Below are 22,073 nucleotides of genomic sequence, written 5' to 3' on the forward strand. Positions count from 1 at the left end.
CTAATTCATGAAGTGCCATCTGCTCCATTTGTATTTCAAGCTCCTTTTTTCTCATGGCAATTTTGTGCCTGTGCTTAGCAAGGCGCATGGCAGCTTGTTCTTGTTTCTCAGCCTCTTCGCGTTTTAATTTTGCCATGAGAAAGTCATGTTTACGTTGGCTAGACATCGATGATGCTGTTCGGCGCGAACTTATCTTAGACTGCCCGTGAAGATTAACGCCATCACATACGATGTCTCGGTGAGCAACTGAGTCAAAATAGCTTCTAGCCGCAAGCAAGAATTTATCATTGTTCTTAGTTACATCATCCAACCAATGACTAAGGACAGGGTAAATTGAATCTGGGTTCTCCGCTTTACTGGCCAAATCAAATAGTTCTTCATTCTTCTGCACCAGTTTACTGAAAACATCATTCAACATAGAAACCAAGCGTTCAATTTTAACCCTCCTGTCTTGACGATCTATGGCATCTGTGATGTCTTTGTGGATGTTACGTAACTCAGATTCTAGATTATATCTTGCATTAAAGAGTTTTTTCAATTTCTCTTGCTGTTCGGCCATGATATTGAAATGGCTAGTTTATCAGTGTAGAGTAACTTTCACCCAAAAACGTGGAATGAGGGTTATACAGATCCCTAATGACGACGACTTGATAATCAAGGCGTTGAGGAGCAGGAAAGAAGTTACTGAGTAACGAACTACTCGGCGAAAGTAATAAAGGGGAAAAGGTGTCTATCTTGCTTCTAAGCAACTTGAGACTAAACAGGAAGACAGGCAACGAAGCACGACGAAAGACGAAGAAACGGGAAACGAAATGGACGGGGTGGGAAGAACGGGAGCTCAACGAAACAGGAAACTGAGCGGAATTGGGAAAAACGCCGAGCGACGGGTAAACGGACGGTTAGAACGGAAGCGTTGAACGAGTAGCGAGCAACGAAACGGAAAGACCGGAAGGGACGGGCGGGAGACGATTGAGAAGCGAGCGGGAAGGCCGGGAAGTACTATGCTAGCAAACCACAGCAACAAACTCAAACAAACTAGCCGTAACTCCAGAACAAACTTGAGTCACACCCTAGGAAGGAGGAGAGATGCCACCGCAAGAATCAAACTAGCACAAGTCATTATGGGGCTTAATATATACAAATAACAGACTAACTGAAGGCAAAACAGTAGTATACTAAAAAGGATGAAAAGAGCAAGAAATTTACTAGCCGTTACTCCAGAATAAACTTCAGTCACACCCTAGCAGTATTCAAACCTAAACAACCGATCAGCATACTAACAATATTAAACAAATTACAACAAAATTTAAATAATATGCAGCGTTTTTGTAGTCTATGAAAGCTGAAAAAGTGAAGAACAATCTAGCCGTAACTCCAGAACAAACTTATATCACACCCTAGAAGTCAGAAAGACCAAACCAACTAACAATCATACAGTTACACGCAAACATACAGCAGCGAAAATCAATATACTACAACAGGGGAGCTAGTAAAATAGTAAGATTGAAAAAGTGCAGAGACAGTCCAGCCGTAACTCGTGAATCAACTAAGTCACACCCTAGAAAGCTACAAGACAGAAACAGCAGACCAGCATAGTAGCATAAACAACATACTTCAACAAAACAGACATACTTCATCATACATGACAACATACTACATCGAAATCGTGAAAAGTAGACGAAGAAAACGAAAAGCAAAGTTTCGAGAGAGCGACGTTATTCGAAAAAACGGAACACGGAAAATTAACGAGCGAAAGGACAAAAAAGACGCGTACGAAACTTTACTTAAACAAGCGACGAAACCAATTTCTGGAAATTCATTTTTTTTGAAGGCCGCAGGTTGTGAATTTTTTCACAGATTTTCTGTGTGTATTGAGTTTCACTCAATTGACTGGCATTCTAGTTGAAAAATCAAAATTTTGACAATTTGTCAAAATTTTATGCTTTTGTCCAATTTTTTCAAATTTTGGTCAATTTTTTGCAATTTCTTGATTAGGGAACGGTAATCCAGTAAACTGGACGGTTTTAAGCCTGAAAATACGGTTTATCAATATTCGGTATTGATTTTCAAAAGTTTTTTGAATTGCATCAAAATTGACCAAAAATTTTCAAAATTGAACAATTTAGCATATTTTTTTCTGTTTTCTCTATATCAGAGATAGTTTTTTGATATACGAACCGACTTGATCACTTTTTACAAATTTTCGACAATACGACCAAAAATTTTCGAAATCGATGTTTTTTCATCTCAAAGAATATGTTTGTGGGGGGTTAATGGTGACCGATTATCTATATTTGGTATTTAATACAGCTAATTAAACAAATCTATGTTCTCAACAAACCTATTTCCTACTTAAACAAACCTATTAAACAAACCTATGTTCAACATTTTAAAGGGATGGTTTTTGCCGTCTAATTTCAAAAATAAAGGATATCGCACTGCAAAATCAGTAACGTTTTGTCTTCTTTACCTTGTGTCACTTGAGAACAAGATTCAGTCAACTGGACTCAATCAACCTGTATCTGAGTCGTTTTGAGATTTCTGCTTGGTTCCTTTGAGGATGAGTTGTTCGACAAAGTGTGCGACTCCTTTGTTCCGAGCAGTCTCGTATCTGCCAGCATCTATCCATAATCCAGTGCAACCACAGACAGCTCCAGAACTTACTTACAGGCACAACTCTTAAACCATTGCCGAGAGTCGTACATCTCGTTTGCTCGTCATAATTGGCAGAATTCAGTCACTGCTTCGACGTGAGCGGCGTTTGTCCTGATTTGTTCAACTGCTGTCTGTTATGGGGCAGAGAAACAATTGAAGCACTTCGTTGGGTTTCCGAATAATACCTCAGTAATCGAGAGAACGTTTTGCTCTGACTCGGTCTATGGATCGTTCTGCGACAATAGGACAAGCATTATTTAATCAACGCCAGATGATATTGTGTATGGAGCTCATGTTTGTGTTTTGAATCAACGTATCTCTCTATTTAAGAAATTTATCACAACAATTCGGCTAAATGCTATTGATGTTATTGACGTCAGAATCGGTTCATATTCGATCAACAATCGTCTAAAGAACCTAAAAATATTAAGCCGAAAACTTTCTTAATCCGTACATATCGTGGTTATTTTTACTTAAACAAGCTCCTTTTTTCTCATGGCAATTTTGTGTCTGTGCTTAGCAAGGCGCATGGCAGCTTGTTCTTGTTTCTCAGCCTCTTCGCGTTTTAATTTTGCCATGAGAAAGTTATGTTTACGCTGCCTAGACATCGATGATGCTGTTCGGCGCGAACTTATCTTAGACTGCCCGTGAAGATTAACGCCATCACATACGATGTCTCGGTGAGCAACTGAGTCAAAATAGCTTTTAGCCGCAAGCAAGAATTTATCATTGTTCTTAGTTACATCATCCAACCAATGACCAAGGACAGGGTAAATTGAATCTGGGTTCTCCGCTTTACTGGCCAAGTCAAATAGTTCTTCATTCTTCTGCACCAGTTTACTGAAAACATCATTCAACATAGAAACCAAGCGTTCAACTTTAACCCTCCTGTCTTGACGATCTATGGCATCTGTGATGTCTTTGTGGATGTTACGTAACTCAGATTCTAGATTAGGTCTTGCATCAAAGAGTTTTTTCAAATTCTCTTGCTGTTCGGCCATGATATTGAAATGACTAGTTTATCAATGTAGAGTAACTTTCAGCCAAAAACGTGGAATGAGGGTTATACAGATCCCTAATGACGACGACTTGATAATCAAGGCGTTGAAGAGCAGGAAAGAAGTTACTGATTAACGAACTACTCGGCAAAAGTAATAAAGGGGAAAAGTTGTCTATCTTGCTTCTAAGCAACTTGAGACTAAACAGGAAGACAGGCAACGAAACACGACGAAAGACGAAGAAACGGGAAACGAAATGGACGGGGTGGGAAGAACGGGCGAACGGAGCTCAACGAAACAGGAAACTGAGCGGAATTGGCAAAAACGCCGGGCGACGGGTAAACGGACGGTTAGAACGGAAGCGTTGAACGAGTAGCGAGAAACGAAACGGAAAGACGGGAAGGGACGGGCGGGAGACGATTGAGAAGCGAGCGGGGAGGCCGGGAAGTACTATGCTAGCAAACCACAGCAACAAACTCAAACAAACTAGCCGTAACTCCAGAACAAACTTGAGTCACACCCTAGGAAGGAGGAGAGATGCCACCGCAAGAAACAAACTAGCACAAGTCATTATGGGGCTTAATATATACAAATAACAGACTAACTGAAGGCAAAACAGTAGTATACTAAAAAGGATGAACAGAGCAAGAAATTTACTAGCCGTTACTCCAGAATAAACTTCAGTCACACCCTAGCAATATTCAAACCTAAACAACCGATCAGCATACTAAAAATATTAAACAAACAACAACAAAATTTAAATAATATGCAGCGTTTTTGTAGTCTATGAAAGCTGGAAAAGTGAAGAACAATCTAGCCGTAACTCCAGAACAAACTTATGTCACACCCTAGAAGTCAGAAAGACCAAACCAACTAACAATCATACAGTTACACGCAAACATACAGCAGCGAAAATCAATATACTACAACAGGGGAGCTAGTAAAATAGTAAGATTCAAAAAGTGCAGAGACAGTCCAGCCGTAACTCGTGAATCAACTAAGTCACACCCTAGAAAGCTACAAGACAGAAACAGCAGACCAGCATAGTAGCATAAACAACATACTTCAACAAAACAGACATACTTCATCATATATGACAACATACTACATCGAAATCCGGAAAAGTAGACGAAGAAAACGAAATGCAAAGTTTCGAGAGAGCGACGTTATTCGAAAAAAAACGGAACACGGAAAATTGACGAGCGAAAGGACAAAAAAGACGCGTACGAAACTTTACTTAAACAAGCGACGAAACCAATTTCTGGAAATCATTTTTTTTGAAGGCCGCAGGTTGTGAATTTTTTCACAGATTTTCTGTGTGTATTGAGTTTCACTCAATTGACTGGCTTTCTAGTTGAAAAATCTAAATTTTGGCAATTTGTCAAAATTTTATGCTTTTGTCTAATTTTTTCAAATTTTGGTCAATTTTTTGCAAATTCTTGATTAGGGAACGGTAATCCAGTAAACTGGACGGTTTTAAGCCTGAAAATACGGTTTATCAATATTCGGTATTGATTTTCAAAAGTTTTTTTGAATTGCATCAAAATTGACCAAAAATTTTCAAAATTGAACAATTTAGCATATTTTTTTCTGTTTTCTCTATATCAGAGATAGTTTTTTGATATACGAACCGACTTGATCACTTTTTACAAATTTTCGACAATACGACCAAAAATTTTCGAAATCGATGTTTTTTCATCTCAAAGAATATGTTTGTGGGGGGTTAATGGTGACCGATTATCTATATTTGGTATTTAATACAGCTAATTAAACAAATCTATGTTCTCAACAAACTTCGTTGGTTTTCCGAATAATACCTCAGTAATCGAGAGAACATTTTGCTCTGACTCGGTCTATGGATCGTTCTGCGACAATACTATAAGCATTGTGTAAGGACGCCAGATGATATTGTGTAAAGAAAATGTTTGTGGGGGGTTAATGGTGACCGATTATCTATATTTGGTATTTAATACAGCTAATTATACAAATCTATGTTCTCAACAAACTTCGTTGGTTTTCCGAATAATACCTCAGTAATCGAGAGAACATTTTGCTCTGACTCGGTCTATGGATCGTTCTGCGACAATACTATAAGCATTGTGTAAGAACGCCAGATGATATTGTGTAAGGAGCTCATGTTTGTGGTTTGAATCAACGTATCTCCCTATTTAAGAAATTTATCACAACAATTCGGCTAAATGCTATTGATGTTATTGACGTCAGAATCGGTTCATATTCGATCAACAATCGTCTAAAGAACCTAAAAATATTAAGCCGAAAACTTTCTTAATCCGTACATATCGTGGTTATTTTTACTTAAAATTAGGTTATACGAACTTTTTCCGAACATTATACGTAAATTGGACGCAATTCTATACGTAATTTAAATACTCAAATCTGATTGGTTAATATTCTCTCGCTTACATCTATTTAGTTACTAATACCGGAGCTTTGCAATTAAATTCATCGGCGCTAAAAGTAATGTGGTTTCAGAGCTGACTGCAAAAAAAAAACGGTGAGGAAAAGTTAGTATACAAAATAGTATAAAGTTTGTACAAAAAGCAATACAGCTTAAGTGAAACATTTTTATTTTAAATTGTTTTTTTCTTGCAATGTTTTTTAATTCCTTTCATAGGCGATACTGGTAAACATCGCATCATGCGTTTGGAAAGTTACGACAAAAAAGCAAGCTACAGTAAACATCATAGCATTATGTTGAAATGCTATATTTGACGTATGAAGAACTATGTCAGTAATCTAATTTGAGTAATCTCAAGATTTCATTCACAGCAACGATAGCTACTGTTTTGCTTATTATTGCTCTCTCTTGCTCATAAACAAAGTGGACTTCGGAGAATGCCTCATTGCTATTATTCTTTGCATAATCGGACATTGTTCTCATAGCTCGATATTTCTAAAAATTACATTTCAAACAAGTTGGTATCACAAACCAACTATGATCATCAAAATAACTTTAATAAAATCAACGCTTTAAGCGAACTTGTACAGTTTTGATCTCGAAAACATACCGTCACAACTAAGATTCCGATTGTTAACTCATCTTGCAATCTCTGTGACGTCTTACAAATAAATAATCAAAATTCCTGCGCATCGGATGTTGAATTTGCGGTGTGAAACGATTGTCGTCATTTGAGTTCTAACAGCATGATGCGCAAACTAGCCCAAGTTTTGAATCTGGTGTCGCTTTTTGTCTCTGCGAATGGGTTACTAGGATGGTCTCTGTTTGACAGCCCAATTGTGTATAATGGACCTGAGCAAATTCACATCTCTTATACCGGTAAAAGTCTTCGGAAATTTCCAAAAGTGAATTTAGTTTCCATTATCAAGAGATTGAAACAACTGGAACAAAACTTAAAATAGAAAATGCCAGCCTTCGTCTTTTTGTGGGCCGGCCAGGTATTTTATTCATTGAAGTAGCGTGTTTGATCTCTAAGTTAAGTCATTATTGATTCAAAACTGTCTCTTTTCACCCGGTAGAAAATCAGCAGCCCCTTTTTATGATATTTACACAGTGTAATAGCCAGCTATGTAAAGAGAAAATTTTTTAATGTTTTAAAAATATATCAAAATTTTAGGTTATTTTTCAGTCAATTTACACAATTTAGGCCATGAAAAGGACAAAGGTTAACATGTTTGATCAGAAATATGTATAAATGTATAAAATAACGAGAAAAAGCATTAGACGTATATTTGTACCATTTTGATTCCTATCATTACGTTGCTTCTTCACATTTTTTCGAAATTTGCCGAGATCAGAGAAAAGACCACTATCACCGACCAAATTACTGTTACTTCGCCGCTAATTTCGTCACGTCACCTTATACGCATTCTAGAGACAACAGCAATTCAAAAATTGGCGACTAATCCCCCCAATCAAAGGATGATCAAAAGGCTAGTACCCCTGATCAAAGTATTAGAGTCAATTACACTTGTCGCTAGATTGTGCACACTCTAAAATTCGAAATCTGCCAACATATGTACTAGGATTTGAGCGTGTCGGACGTATTTTCTTTCGCTTACTTTCCTGGTCTTAATACATGTATGCAGCAAACAGTCATACTGCCGAGTAAATATACTCAAACAAATGTGCTTGTTGTCATGTAATTTTGAAAGAAATGTTACGGTTTGGCGTTAAATGCGATATCTTGTAAATGGAAGCCTAATAAAATTCAAGTTCAGAGACAACGTTTCAGCAAAGAGTTGCATTAAAATTGGTAGCAAAAATGTAAATTTGGCAGACAGAGATATGGTGATCAAATTTTAAATATGGAAGAAAAAATGTAAAAAACTCAGCCTAAAAATTTATTCAATAGAATATTTTTTAACCATAGGAGGGCAAAACTATCTACGCCTGACTATGAAATTAGTGCATGTTGAAACGTTTTAGAATTGTTCGTTCCAACTAAAATTTTAGTATCACAAGCTGAGTAATTTGGTTGAAATATAATAAATAACTTTTTCTCGCTGGCATATTCAATTAAGAAAATGCGAAACGATGGTCTCCTTAGAGGAAGAGTGCAATAAGTTAGGAATAACTTGCCAGCTATACTAAAATTCGTTTGTGTGGTTTTGATGAAAATATCTGAGGATTTCGGAAAATAGATCAAAACAGGGCCATAAACTGATGACCATTGATTCTTGTTCCACATTGATTCTTTTGTTCCCACATCTTTTGGAAAAAAATGGGAGAACTTTATGCTGCCCCAATTTTTTTGTTCAAACAATTTTTGACTCTTTTGGAGGGCATCACATGTTAGCATATGTATCATCAATTAAAAGTTCTCTGCGTCTAGATTTTCACTGCAAAATTATAATTTTTCACAATTTCACGATTTTCTACCCACAATTTCAGGCATTTTAGACAATTTTTTTATCAACATTAGCTAAAGTAGTGACCAACATTCAATCTTTTGACGACTAATTGTTTTCCCGGGGGTATCTTTGAAAAAAAGTATCTTATCATTTTGTCAAGGTCTCAATATAGTACAAAATTACAAAAAAAACTATTTTTTCGTGGAAAAATTTGCTATAAATACTTAGCCAATTTGTGTGCTTTTTGAACCGCCCTCAATTGAATTAAACTAATTTTTCATTAAGAGTTCAGTGTTTCAATTTTTGTTGTAGTCATGATTAACAGGTAGAAAACCTTTTGAAATCTGTCTAATGATGGTTAATTGTTAAAAAAATGGAAGAAAAAGAAAAAGCTTTTTTATATCGAACCTGAAAAATTAAGATCAAACTTGAGTTTTAGTAAAAAGAATGCATTTTTTCTTATGCACATTTGATTGAACATTGGCTTATTCCACATTTCTTTATTATTGGACCGCACTGTTATTTGTAAAAGTTATCAGATTTTTTTTTCGCCTTTTCAATGTTTTAATAATCTTTTCTGCCACTATTTAAATTGTTTGGTTATTAGTGTTATTCATTAAAACCATAACGAATATGAGTTTTAGGAGCAATTCCACAAACTCAATCATCTATTATTCAATTCCCACATCACATAAATTTGTTTGTTTTGGGTGCAATTTTTGCTAAAGTACTCTTCAATGGTGGTCTTGAGGTCAATGGGAAGCCAACTTTGGGGCTACACAAGAAATAACAGAACGGCTATTCACACTGAGGAAGCCTAGGTAACAAAAATTCTTTAATTTTTAGGGCACAAAGGGCTGTTTCTGGGATAAGAGAGAAATCAGATTTTTTGACTTGCCGCGTTTTGACTGCTGCTTTTAGTAATTTGATCTCCTTTTCAATATCAGATTTCTTCACGACTGTTTTTTAAAGCTTGCTAGTCAACTCTTTAAGTGCTTTGCTTGAACTGCATGAATCGTTTCTTGCGATTAAAACATTTTTTTACTCTGAGTAAAAAAGTTTGAAAAAGTGTGTGTATTTTTTAATTCTAGTTCTATTCATCGTTCTGTGTTGACCGCATGCCTGATAATCATTAACGATAAACATTAAGACCGAAAAAGACACTTTACACGTTTTGTGCGATTAGATTGATTTAAACTCATGGATAATACCTGCGTAAACTCAACCTTTTATTCAAAACAGAACAATATGCATTTTTAATTTTATTCTGTCATATTTTTATTCTATTATGTTCTATTTTCCGTCTTTTTGTTGACAGTTTTTTTGAGTTTTAAATTAAAGCAGTTGAAAACAATCAGCACTTCGATTGTTCCCTTTCTCTATAGTTTTAAGTAAGTTTGACGCGTTTTTCAGGGAGATAATTTTTACAACAATATTTTAAAAAGTTTTAACTTTGTAATTCATTATTAAAAACTATTTCGTTCCCCTGTCCGAAGCAAAAACAGTTAGGCTGTCTGAAATGCTACTATTTAAATATTATTGTCCTTTTTAACCTTCTTGTAAGTAGCTTGTGGTTCAGTCAATTTTGATGAAGTGTTGTGAGAGTGAACAAATGTTTTTTTGCTAATGAATGTTGTCACGTAAAAAAACATCTTTTAAGATTTGAAGAAGAAACCTCAGCTCTTCATTGTTTCAATTGAATCGTTTTTACTGGCACATTATCAAAAAGTTTACTGACACATTATCAACATTTTTTGCTTTATTTATTTTTTTGTTCTGTCTAAAGTTATCAAACAGCAAAAGTAGCATGCTTTCAAATAATTGAGACCTAATTGTTTTATAAACGCGCATCGATTGTGCTATTTTTACCCTTTCTCCAGCTCTGAATTGTATCATTTGTTGCAAAAAATTTATCATGAGGTATCGGTGCATCATTAGAGTTGTTAGCTCATTCTGTGTATTAAAACGATTTTTGATTTTTTTTCAAACCACAGGTTTCAAATAGTACATATAACCTTTCCTTATCAGTTGTGTAACCCTACTTTTTTCATCGTTAACAAAACACGTCAAAGTAATGAAAACAGTGCATTAGTCAAAATGGCACGTTGTATTTTTTTGCTTGAAATTGATTCAATGACTTGTCCTTCTATGTATACGAATTTCTAAAACATAGGTTCGTTTCGCCTGCTTTTGCCGCTCAATGTACAACGTCCTAGAGTCACTTTTATTTTCACATGCTATTCAATTTTTTTTCTAAATTCAAAAACACCATTTTGCGGACACTGCAACAAAAAATGTGGAAAAACTGAAACAACTTTGTCCCACTGATAATATAAGCCACATAATCGAAAAGATAACGATAAATAGTTTTAAAAATTCTTTTTTTCATGTTTGCGTTTCTGAAACAATACGTTACGGCTAGGAAAGGAGACGGGTTTTATTTTTGATTATCCAGGCTAAGCATATATTTTAAAAAGTTTTAACTTTGTAATTCATTATTAAAAATTATTTCGTTCCCCTGTCCGAAGCAAAAACAGTTAGGCTGTCTGAAATGCTACTATTTAAATATTATTGTCCTTTTTAACCTTCTTGTAAGTAGGTTGTGGTTCAGTCAATTTTGATGAAGTGTTGTGAGAGTGCGATTTTGTTAGATCTGATGATCGTGTAATTTTTTTGTATTTGGAGTGTTAAAACGAAACCTATTGCATAAGTTTATTACTTTTTTGCACGTGCATTGTGGAGATTTTTAATTAAATTTTACAATGATACGAACAAATGTTTTTTGGTAATGAATGTTGTCACGTAAAAAAACATCTTTTAAGATTTGAAGAAGAAACCTCAGCTCTTCATTGTTTCAATTGAATCGTTTTTACTGGCACATTATCAAAAAGTTTACTGACACATTATCAACATTTTTTGCTTTATTTATTTTTTTGTTCTGTCTAAAGTTATCAAACAGCAAAAGTAGCATGCTTTCAAATAATTGAGACCTAATTGTTTTATAAACGCGCATTGATTGTGCTATTTTTACCCTTTCTCCAGCTCTGAATTGTATCATTTGTTGCAAAAAATTTATCATGAGGTATCGGTGCATCATTAGAGTTGTTAGCTCAGTCTGTGTATTAAAACGATTTTTGATTTTTTTTCAAACCACAGGTTTCAAATAGTACATATAACCTTTCCTTATCAGTTGTGTAACCCTTCTTTTTTCATCGTTAACAAAACACGTCAAAAGTAATGAAATCAGTGCGTTAGTCAAAATGGCACGTTGTATTTTTTTGCTTGAAATTGATTCAATGACTTGTCCTTCTATGTATACGAATTTCTAAAACATAGGTTCGTTTCACCTGCTTTTGCCGCTCAATGTACAACGTCCTAGAGTCACTTTTATTTTCACATGCTATTCAATTCTTTTTCTAAATTCAAAAACACCATTTTGCGGACATTGCAACAAAAAATGTGGAAAAATTGAAACAACTTTGTCCCACTGATAATATAAGCCACATAATCGAAAAGATAATGATAAATAGTTTTAAAAATTCTTTTTTTCATGTTTGCGTTTTTGAAACGATACGTTACGGCTACGAAATGAGACGGGTTTCATTTTTGATTATCCAGGCTAAGCATAAAAATTTTATTGTTTCATTAAAACTTCTACAGCCACCGTTAGCAAAGTTTTTTGACTAAAACTTCCTTGCTTAGAAGATTAGAGAGTATGAAAAACGGTTAACTTGGAATCAGAGGTAGTTGATCTGACTTTTGAATTGTAAAAAGCTCTTTAGTTTCTCAGAACGTTATTTAAAAAACTGATCGAGATCAATTAGTCGGCAATAATTTAAAATAATTCAGACTTATGGGGTCTCTGCTTAGTTACAACAAGTTTAAGGGAAACTTTTTTGATAATATTTATCATAATCTAAATGCAACTAAATATTTTGTAATTGAAAGTTACACATGTTTTTAGGTTCCTCTGAAACTCATATATTTACCCTCTTGTTTCTATTCATTTTCTATAAATTGATGTGTGTTGCGTTCATTTTCTATATATTGATATATTTTATGCTTCCAAAAAATAATGTGGGAACATTCTCTGCCACGCACAGAACAAACAAGCCTGCTTGTTTTAGATTTTTCTAAAAAATCACGTTTGCGTGCTCCATTTTTAGAATCTCATTAACACACACAGAAAACAACAACTGCAGGCAGCACCCGTTTCATACATGTAATATTTTTTCTAAAACAAATTACAGGTTTTTGTAAGGCCCAGAAATAAATTTTTCAAAAAGTGATACAACTTTTTAAATGGTTACCTAAAATGACCACACGGGTATTGTAGCGGAGGGTTATTTTATTTGTAACAAATTTACTAGTTTGTCTCCACCAAAAAGCTTTTTTGGCCAAAAACAATATTTTATACTCATTTTCAGGTATACCAAAAATGTCCTGCCTGGATTATCACTGGGCCATCCCCCACCGTTGAAATACCGCAAATTGACTAGAACCGAATACAGAAAATTAAATCAAATTTTGTAGCGCGAATAATCCAAACGGTGCCGAATTTCAAAGGAGAAGAATGTTTTGCCTGTGATTAATAAAGATGCGTTTAATGATATTGATACTTTGTACAGGTAATCAAAGCTCCATGTTTGTGACGTGGAGTACAGTTGTATTCATTGGCAACGGAACTGTCACTTACAATGAATACTCATCGGCCAACCAGCAGTCATCTGTGGTGTCATCGAAGACAGTTAATGCTACTGTGACAGCCCTCAGACATGACGATGAGAACAACGAGAAGCTCTACAGGACCAGCTACATCTTCAGAGCTACCATTGTGGACCTGGAACCGGATACAGTTTATGGTAAGACTTTATAAACAGTTTGGGATGTTAGTTAAACTTATACACTCCAGTGAAACAAGTGGATCGTATCGGGAGATGAAGTGATATGGGGAAATTCTTTTTTTCCAAACATGTGAATTAATAGTATAATACATAATAGTAGAATACATAATCAAAATTACACAATCAAAAAATGTTCTCATTTTCGCTACAAGGAAACCAAATTGTCATGCCTGAATTTATGAATGGGAATAATAACTTTCATAACCAAGTAAATTTAAAAAGCGAAGCTTTTCTCTTTTTGTCATATTGCTTTCAAATTCTTTGTGATTTCTAACTTGGTACTGAAAGGTAATATTCCAATATTTTCAGTATTTTTTTATTGCAATCCATTATGGAGCTTTATCTAGCAGACTGCTCATTTTCTTAGAATTTAGAAAAAATCAAGGACGAAATCAGGATACCTGACTTTCGGTCTGTTCTTTCGGGACCCAAATCCGTCTGACCCACGCCTGTTTTTGGTACGAGCACCTGATCCTGGGAATGCATGCAATTTCATATCTAATCAATTGAATATAATTGTATTTTCTGTTGGTTAGCATTCGATTTCAGTTCTCGTGATATAAATGGCGTTGTTTAGAATACTTCGTGAGAAACGGACCAATAGAAAGTAAGACGTTCCAATTCCGAACATTTCCGCCCAACGAGAACTTCAAACCCTCGATTGCCGTCTATGGGGACATGGGTGTTGAAAACCACGTGGCTCTCGACAAACTAATCCAAGACAGCCAAAAGGGCAGCTTCTTTTGAGACCTGGACTTTATGAACAAATAGGATAAATGCGATTATTAAAACTAACGTGTATGATTTGTACGTGTAATGGTAAAATGGAGCACAAAACGGACAGAACGTGAGCTGTAATCATTGGACAGACATGCGCAAAAGAGCCCCCTCTTAGTGAGACGGAAATTTAACTCCAAAGCATTTTAAATTAATTTTCAGAGGGCGGCGCTGGAACTGTGTTTTTTCATGCCGGATTATTACCATTTTTATCACTATTTAACACCGTTCCAATATGGTTTGTTTTGCTCGTAGATAGAAAATCATCTTTTCATAAAATTTTTCTAAGTTGTTCTCTTTGCAGCGACTTTACAAAAAAACTCTCTTCTACTGATCGTGATGGTTTAATCTGGAAAATGTTATGCTCAGAATTTGAAGAGAGCCTACTCACAAAAACCCAAGAATTGAACGGAGAACTCAAATAATTTTCAGTCTCCGAAATTATTATTTGACATCATAACAAAAAAAAAAACAAGTAGCATGATAATAAGTTGAATCACTCTACCTTGACAGGATAGAATAAGTTCATAGCGCAAACAAAAAATTGAAATAATGTTACTCAGTGCTGATCTGATATACTATTATGAATAACCGGGTTCCGCGGGCAAGTCCATATCTCAATTAGGGAAGATTCAATGTTGTCTGGCACATTGGGGACTTCGCCTATGACATGCACGAGGTTATGGGCGCTAGAGGGGATTGGTTCATGAACTTAATTCAGCCAATCGCGGCCCGGTATCCATACAGTGTTATTCCTGGAAACCACGAGACCCGTCACAACTTTTCTGAGTATCGCAATCGGTTCACTTCCCCTCCCCCCAATGTATTTTTCCACAGTTACAACATTGGTCCTATTCATCTGGTTATGTTCAACACTGAATTTTATTATTCGGATGAATACGGCACTGCTCAACTGCAGGCAAGTTTATTTGAACTCTTTCACAATGTTTATGTTCATATAACTTTACTTCCCGGGTCGAGATGTCAGCGCCGTTTCAGCGCATTATTTTGTAAGAAATGCGCTGAATTTTTTTAAAAGGAGCTGAAAATTCTAAGTTTCAGCTCTTGTTTCAGCGCATTTCCTACAAAGTTTTAGTGCAAATTCAGCGCATGCGTAAAAAAAATTTCAGCGCTTTTGAGAAAACGTAGAAACAATAAAATTTCAGCGCATTTCTATCAAAGTCAGTAACCAATTGGTAACCTCCACGATATTCGAGAGCTGTGAACCAAATAGATCCCAATGTCTTTTACTAACTCTAAAATTAATATTTTGAATTTCATTTTTAATTTCACTGTTATCTGCCGACGGATCTTCCCATGTTCCACCATTTCCACCCAGAAAAACAGAATATTTTTAATACCCCTTCGGTAGAGGCACCCAATTTTCAACTGCAGACGCATCTTACTTACCAATCACCACCCATCGGATTTCGTTTTTCTAGAATGGGGGTGTAATTTATAGCTTAACAGACTGATATCTTTGACTTTTTTTTTACTGCAGGACATTTTTTATAGCAGCCATCAAACAGATTTACCCCAGTCGAAATCGAATGGTTGTCTTGCAACGTTCTGGCGGATTTCACCGGAGTTTTTCAAGATAACGTTTTTTCTGCCATAAACTCAAAACATGGACGTTTCTTCTGCTAGAATCTTACAAGATAGATATTTGTCTCCATTTTTGCAATCACATTTAAGTGAAATCCACATCTAAGTTCCCGAAAGCATAAAGTAAAAGTATCCAAACGTCACTATATTTCGATTTAAACATATTCAGGGCATCGACAAAAAAATAGAACGAACATCAGATATATATTAATCTAAAACATCAGAAAAGGAGTCCTTCCATCTTCAATCTTTTGGTTTTATCAAAACTTTTTCTTTTTTTCCTCGTTGAAGATGGGTAGATGATTGGTTGAAACCAACTCTCGGGCCATAACAGAAAGCAAAACTAAACAACAGAGAAAATAAAGAGCAACAAAACGGCGTGAAAAACAACACAACATACCCATTAAATAAATGGCGTAAAATTTCGGGAAGCGTTTTAAAAACTTTTGGTTTAATATCAAAGAATAATGCAAACCTTTGGCTGAAAACAATGACAAAGCAGACGAGCTGTATAGTACAAGAGAACAAATATAGGGCACTGAACCGCACGGAAAAAAACTAAGGTTGCTAAGTCAAACCCATTTGTTCCCACCCAGCTAAATTTCAAAATCTCCTTAAATTCTAGACAGATGAAAAAATATATTTATAAAAATCATGTCGTCCAACTTTGAAAAATAAAAAAATTTAACACTGTTCTTTTATTTAGTTTTTATCAATTGTCTTTCAACAGCATTTGCTTTGAAAAATAGTGATTTGAAAAAATTGATAATTTAGTTTATATCGTTTGTTTTTGTTTCTTATAAAATGAAAAAACGTTCATTTTGGTATTCAAGGACGGATTTATATTTTACCAAAAGGAACTGATTTTTAGACAACTGCATGGAGATCAGCTCAAAATCATGATGGTTATAGTAGTTTCCGACAAAACTGAATTTTTAAATTTCGGAAAATATTTTACAACACTATCTCTGTCACTTTTTACAGGAAAACTGTTTTTGAAAATTATTAGTTTACAAGATATGAATCATTCCATGTTCCTGTTTTAACGAATGCTTTGAAATGCAGTCTCATTATTTGTCTCAATGAAACTAAAGATTTTGCCACTAAGAAATTGATCACGTTTATATATCTTAATATTGCCTTAAAAAACTGAAAAAGAACATACGGGAGTACAAATGATAAAGTTAGCATTAAATTGTTTTAATCTTATTTTTGGAAATAATTGAAAAAAACTGTTCTCTCTTTGAAAATTCAATTACTGGATCCAACTCATCCAATCAAAAACTAGCAACAAAACAATTCAACTATCGTTTGGCCTGAAATTTTGCCCTGATTATCTAATTAAGCGAGTTTTCTGTTCGCTGGAGGATGTTCAAATATTGTTAGGGTTTGCTACGTTACCATATTTTTGTTTGAATCAAGTGACGTAAAATTTCTGACCGTGTTAAATTACTGCAAATAATTTAATAAGATTCCTTTTCTTGAGGAACTTTATTGAAAAAGGTTCATATCGACAAAGCTTGTGTGCAGATTTGGTTTTTTTTGTTTGAGCATTCCTGTTTGAAGATTTTGGATTTGGGACTCTAATGAAGATCAGAAGTACGGTTCGGAAGGTAACTTTTTATTCAATCAATTTTTTAAAAGATTATCTCATCTTTTTTTGAGGGGTTGAAAAATATTTATTTTGTTATACAGGGGTTATGACACGTCATCGGTGCGTGAAATTCTTAACAAAATATGAAAACTCAACTCTAAATCAAATTTGATTCAATTTGATTAGATTTTAGTTTCTAAAGTTTAGTTAATGTCAAAATTTTCTATAGTATTAATTGTTTATGTCCACTAGTTTTCACTAAAGCAAAACTGTAAAACTTCATGAATCAGCGTTTGCTAGTTTTTGTTACACTTTTGTATTTTGGAGATTCGTAAATTTTTTTAGAAGAGTAGAATTTTTGGAACCTGAGAGTGTTTAAATGTAAAAGTGTTATGACGTGTAAATGTATCTTGATTTTATTTTTGAAAATGGCAGGATGTACTATCTATGACGAGATAACTATTTAAGTGTAGGTTAAGTGACTCTGTTGAAGTCACTTAGAAAAAGTGGCATTAACTGAGATCGCGTAGCGTTTCGAGATATAAACCGAAATTTCGGAGTGAGTTTCAAAGAACAAATTAACTCTGCTTAAAACATGTACTTGGATTTTTTAAAATTACGAGTTTTAAGGTCTGGCTCTGTATTTAGGAAAATTTGGTATAGAAACTGGCACTGCTGAAATCTGATATTTAAAAAACGTTCTCGCGCATGTCTCATGTCGATGAAACCAATTCTCGGGCCATAACAGAATGCAAAACTAAACAACAGAGAAAATAAGGAGCAACAAAACGGCGTGAAAAACAACACAACATACCCATTAAATAAATGGCATAAAGTTTCCGGAAGCGTTTTAAAAACTTTTGGTTTAATATCAAAGAATAATGCAAACCTTTGGCTGAAAACAATGACAAAGCAGACGAGCTGTATAGTACAAGAGAACAAATATAGGGCACTGAACCGCACGGAAAAAAACTAAGGTTGCTAAGTCAAACCCATTTGTTCCCACCCAGCTAAATTTCAAAATCTCCTTAAATTCTAGACAGATGAAAAAATATATTTATAAAAATCATGTCGTCCAACTTTGAAAAATAAAAAAATTTAACACTGTTCTTTTATTTAGTTTTTATCAATTGTCTTTCAACAGCATTTGCTTTGAAAAATAGTGATTTGAAAAAATTGATAATTTAGTTTATATCGTTTGTTTTTGTTTCTTATAAAATGAAAAAACGTTCATTTTGGTATTCAAGGACGGATTTATATTTTACCAAAAGGAACTGATTTTTAGACAACTGCATGGAGATCAGCTCAAAATCATGATGGTTATAGTAGTTTCCGACAAAACTGAATTTTTAAATTTCGGAAAATATTTTACAACACTATCTCTGTCACTTTTTACAGGAAAACTGTTTTTGAAAATTATTAGTTTACAAGATATGAATCATTCCATGTTCCTGTTTTAACGCATGCTTTGAAATGCAGTCTCATTATTTGTCTCAATGAAACTAAAGATTTTGCCACTAAGAAATTGATCACGTTTATATATCTTAATTTTGCCTTAAAAAACTGAAAAAGAACATACGAGAGTACAAATGATAAAGTTAGCATTAAATTGTTTTAATCTTATTTTTGGAAATAATTGAAAAAAACTGTTCTCTCTTTGAAAATTCAATTACTGATCCAACTCATCCAATCAAAAACTAGCAACAAAACAATTCAACTATCGTTTGGCCTGAAATTTTGCCCTGATTATCTAATTAAGCGAGTTTTCTGTTCGCTGGAGGATGTTCAAATATTGTTAGGGTTTGCTACGTTACCATATTTTTGTTTGAATCAAGTGACGTAAAATTTCTGACCGTGTTAAATTACTGCAAATAATTTAATAAGATTCCTTTTCTTGATGAACTTTATTGAAAAAGGTTCATATTGACAAAGCTGATGTGCAGATTTGTTTTTTTTGTTTGAGCGTTCTTGTCTGAAGATTTTGGATTTGGGACTCTAATCAAGATCAGAAGTACGGTTCGGAAGGTAGCTTTTTATTCAATCAATTTTTAAAAGATTATCTCATCTTTTTTTGAGGGGTTGAAAAATATTTATTTTGTTATACAGGGGTTATGACAAGTCATCGGTGCGGTGAAATTCTTAACAAAATATGAAAACTCAACTTTAAATCAAATTTGATTTAATTTGATTAGATTTTAGTTTCTAAAGTTTAGTTAATGTCAAAATTTTCTATCCACTGGTTGTCAATAAATTTTATTATTTTTTATTTTATTATTATTAGCTTTTTCTTACACACACGCGCGCAAAGATACACTCACTTTTGCACTCAAAGATGGTTTTTTAAACAATTTTGCGTAGTTTTGCTTTTATACATATATTTTCATTTTTTTGTATAGTGTTACTTTTTTATGTCCACTAGTTTTCACTAAAGCAAAACTGTAAAACTTTATGAATCAGCGTTTGCTAGTTTTTGTTACAGTTTTGTTTTTTGTAGATTCGTAAATTTTTTTAGAAGAGTAGAATTTTTGGAACCTGAGAGCGTTAAAATGTAAAAGTGTTATGACGTGTAAATGTATCTTGATTTTATTTTCGAAAATGGTAGGACGGACTATCTATGACGAGATAACTATTTAAGTGTAGGTTAAGTGACTCTGTTGAAGTCACTGGGAAAAAGTGGCATTAACTGAGATCGCGTAGCGTTTCGAGATATAAACCAAAATTTCGGAGTGAGTTTCAAAGAATAAGGTAACCCTGCTTAAATCATGTACTTGGATTTTTTTTAAAATTACTAGAGTTTTAAGATCTGGCTCTGTATGTAGGAAAATTTGGTATAGAAACTGACACTGCCGAGATCTAATATTTAAAAAACGTTCTCGCGCATGTCTCATGTCGATGTCATATTTTGAAGCAAATAAAAACTGTCTCCCAATTTTGAAGATTTGATCATTGTCTTTATTAAAAATATCTGCAAGGTGGTGTAAAAATAATATAGAAGAGGATCAAATTTGAAAAGTTGAGCTTATGATTTTTCCACTTGGTCTCCACGGAAGATTGATACGTGGGCTCTTTGAAGGTGGAAGTGATGGTGGTACCATGATAAGCAAATGTAGATAATTGAGCCTGCAGTTTGCTTGTTTCAGACGCAGTACAATTGGTTGATTGAGGACCTGAAAGTGGCCAATGAGAAATCAAATAGAGAACAGCAGCCGTGGATAATAGCAGTTGGACACAGACCCATGTACTGCAGCAGCACTCATTATGGTGATTGCAAATATGACAATTTAATTCGAACAGGATACCAACACAAATATTACAACCTAGAAAATCTCTTTTACCAATACGGAGTCGATATCCAAATTTACGGCCATACGCATGACTACGAGAGAATGTTTCCCATATACAACAAGACATTTCAAACGTTCAAAGACCCCAGTTTGTATCTGGATCCAATTTACCCGGTTCATTTCATATCTGGATCTCCGGGTAACCGAGAACTTCATCCCGGATTCAGATTTCCAGAACCCAGATGGTCGTATATTAGAAGAAATGATTACGGTTTTGCCTACGTCGACGTTTTGGATCGCCTAAAAATAAAGATTAGCCAGTATTCGATTCCAAAAGCACTATTCATAGACGAGTTTGTAGTTCAAAAATCTCAGGATTATCCCAATTTTCAGCTATAACTGGTTTCTAACTCCATCGAGAATGCTAACGACAAGATAATGTTCTGTTGTTACATTTTTTATCTATTCTTGACTCATATATTATAACATAACCTGACAGTATAGGAAATCCATCAATCAAATTGAGCTCCATATGAAATGGAGTTTATCTTCAATCAGCAACATTTTATTTTATCTATTCAGCGAAAACAAACGTAACACCTAAAGAGCATTTGAATGCCTTTGTTCAGGTTTTTTAAAAAAGATAGCCCAACTAAGTGATCCGCATATCAGATAACTTTGAACTGGAAGACTTGCAAAAGGCGCTAGCGTACCTGAAATAAAGACTCAAAAAACTAACATGACTTTCTCCAGTTTTAAAGTGATAACCTTTATTTAGAATTGAACAAATGTATAATGCTCAATAAAAGTACTCATTTCCTATTTTTTTTTTTGCTAATCATCAGTCAGGAGCCACAAGCAGGAAAACGTTACTATTAAACAAATGTGTCTGTTTTTTTTACTACCGATTCATTCTGCTGATTAATTATTTAAATGAGTCTAAGAAAGACAACAACAATGCTAGATAAATACGTTAGTTATTTATTCAACAAAAACCTCATCGGATATTTCAATTTAGTTTAGTTTTTCGAAACCGAGTACTAGGATCATTTTAAAAATCAGGGGCACTTCAGGTTTTCCTGATGCAAGCTTTCCCACACTAATTTTCAATTCTTCCACACAACAGGTGGTTGCGTTAATTAGCAGCCTGATGACATTGAATATGGATGGTTTTTTGAAAGTCATCCGAGGGAGCAAATTCAAAACCAAGCGAAATTAAGCGAGAAAATACATATTAAAAAGGTGTATTTGATTAGTTTTTTTGGTGAGACCCTAAAAGTTCCCTCGACTAGACAAAATGTAGAGCGTTTGAGAACTTATATTATATAGGGAACATAAAATATCCAAATACCCTTCCGGTCTTTTTTCGCTACCAAACTGAAAAAAAACACTTTGAGCATATGTGGTATATCGGCATGCATGT

At 34.4% G+C, this 22,073-nt stretch overlaps 1 protein-coding gene across 2 annotated transcripts; it reads left to right on the forward strand.

Moving 5' to 3' along the window:
* The first annotated feature begins 6,522 nt into the window (after positions 1-6,522).
* Positions 6,523-21,472, forward strand: LOC142340948 (acid phosphatase type 7-like). Of its 2 annotated transcripts, none has more exons than XM_075391729.1 (5): positions 6,523-6,951; positions 13,115-13,348; positions 13,968-14,120; positions 14,791-15,086; positions 20,507-21,472. In XM_075391729.1, exons 1-5 carry the CDS (start codon positions 6,819-6,821, stop codon positions 21,047-21,049), a joined length of 1,359 nt encoding a protein of 452 aa, XP_075247844.1. In that variant the 5' UTR covers positions 6,523-6,818; the 3' UTR covers positions 21,050-21,472. The 2 variants fall into 2 exon arrangements, with proteins under 2 accessions (XP_075247844.1, XP_075247846.1); XM_075391731.1 differs by lacking the exon at positions 6,523-6,951 and adding an exon at positions 7,441-7,565.
* Positions 21,473-22,073: the final 601 nt, after the last annotated feature.

This window comes from Convolutriloba macropyga, chromosome 6 (genome assembly GCF_964194025.1).
Source record: "Convolutriloba macropyga chromosome 6, txConMacr16.3, whole genome shotgun sequence".
NCBI lineage: Eukaryota > Metazoa > Xenacoelomorpha > Acoela > Convolutidae > Convolutriloba > Convolutriloba macropyga.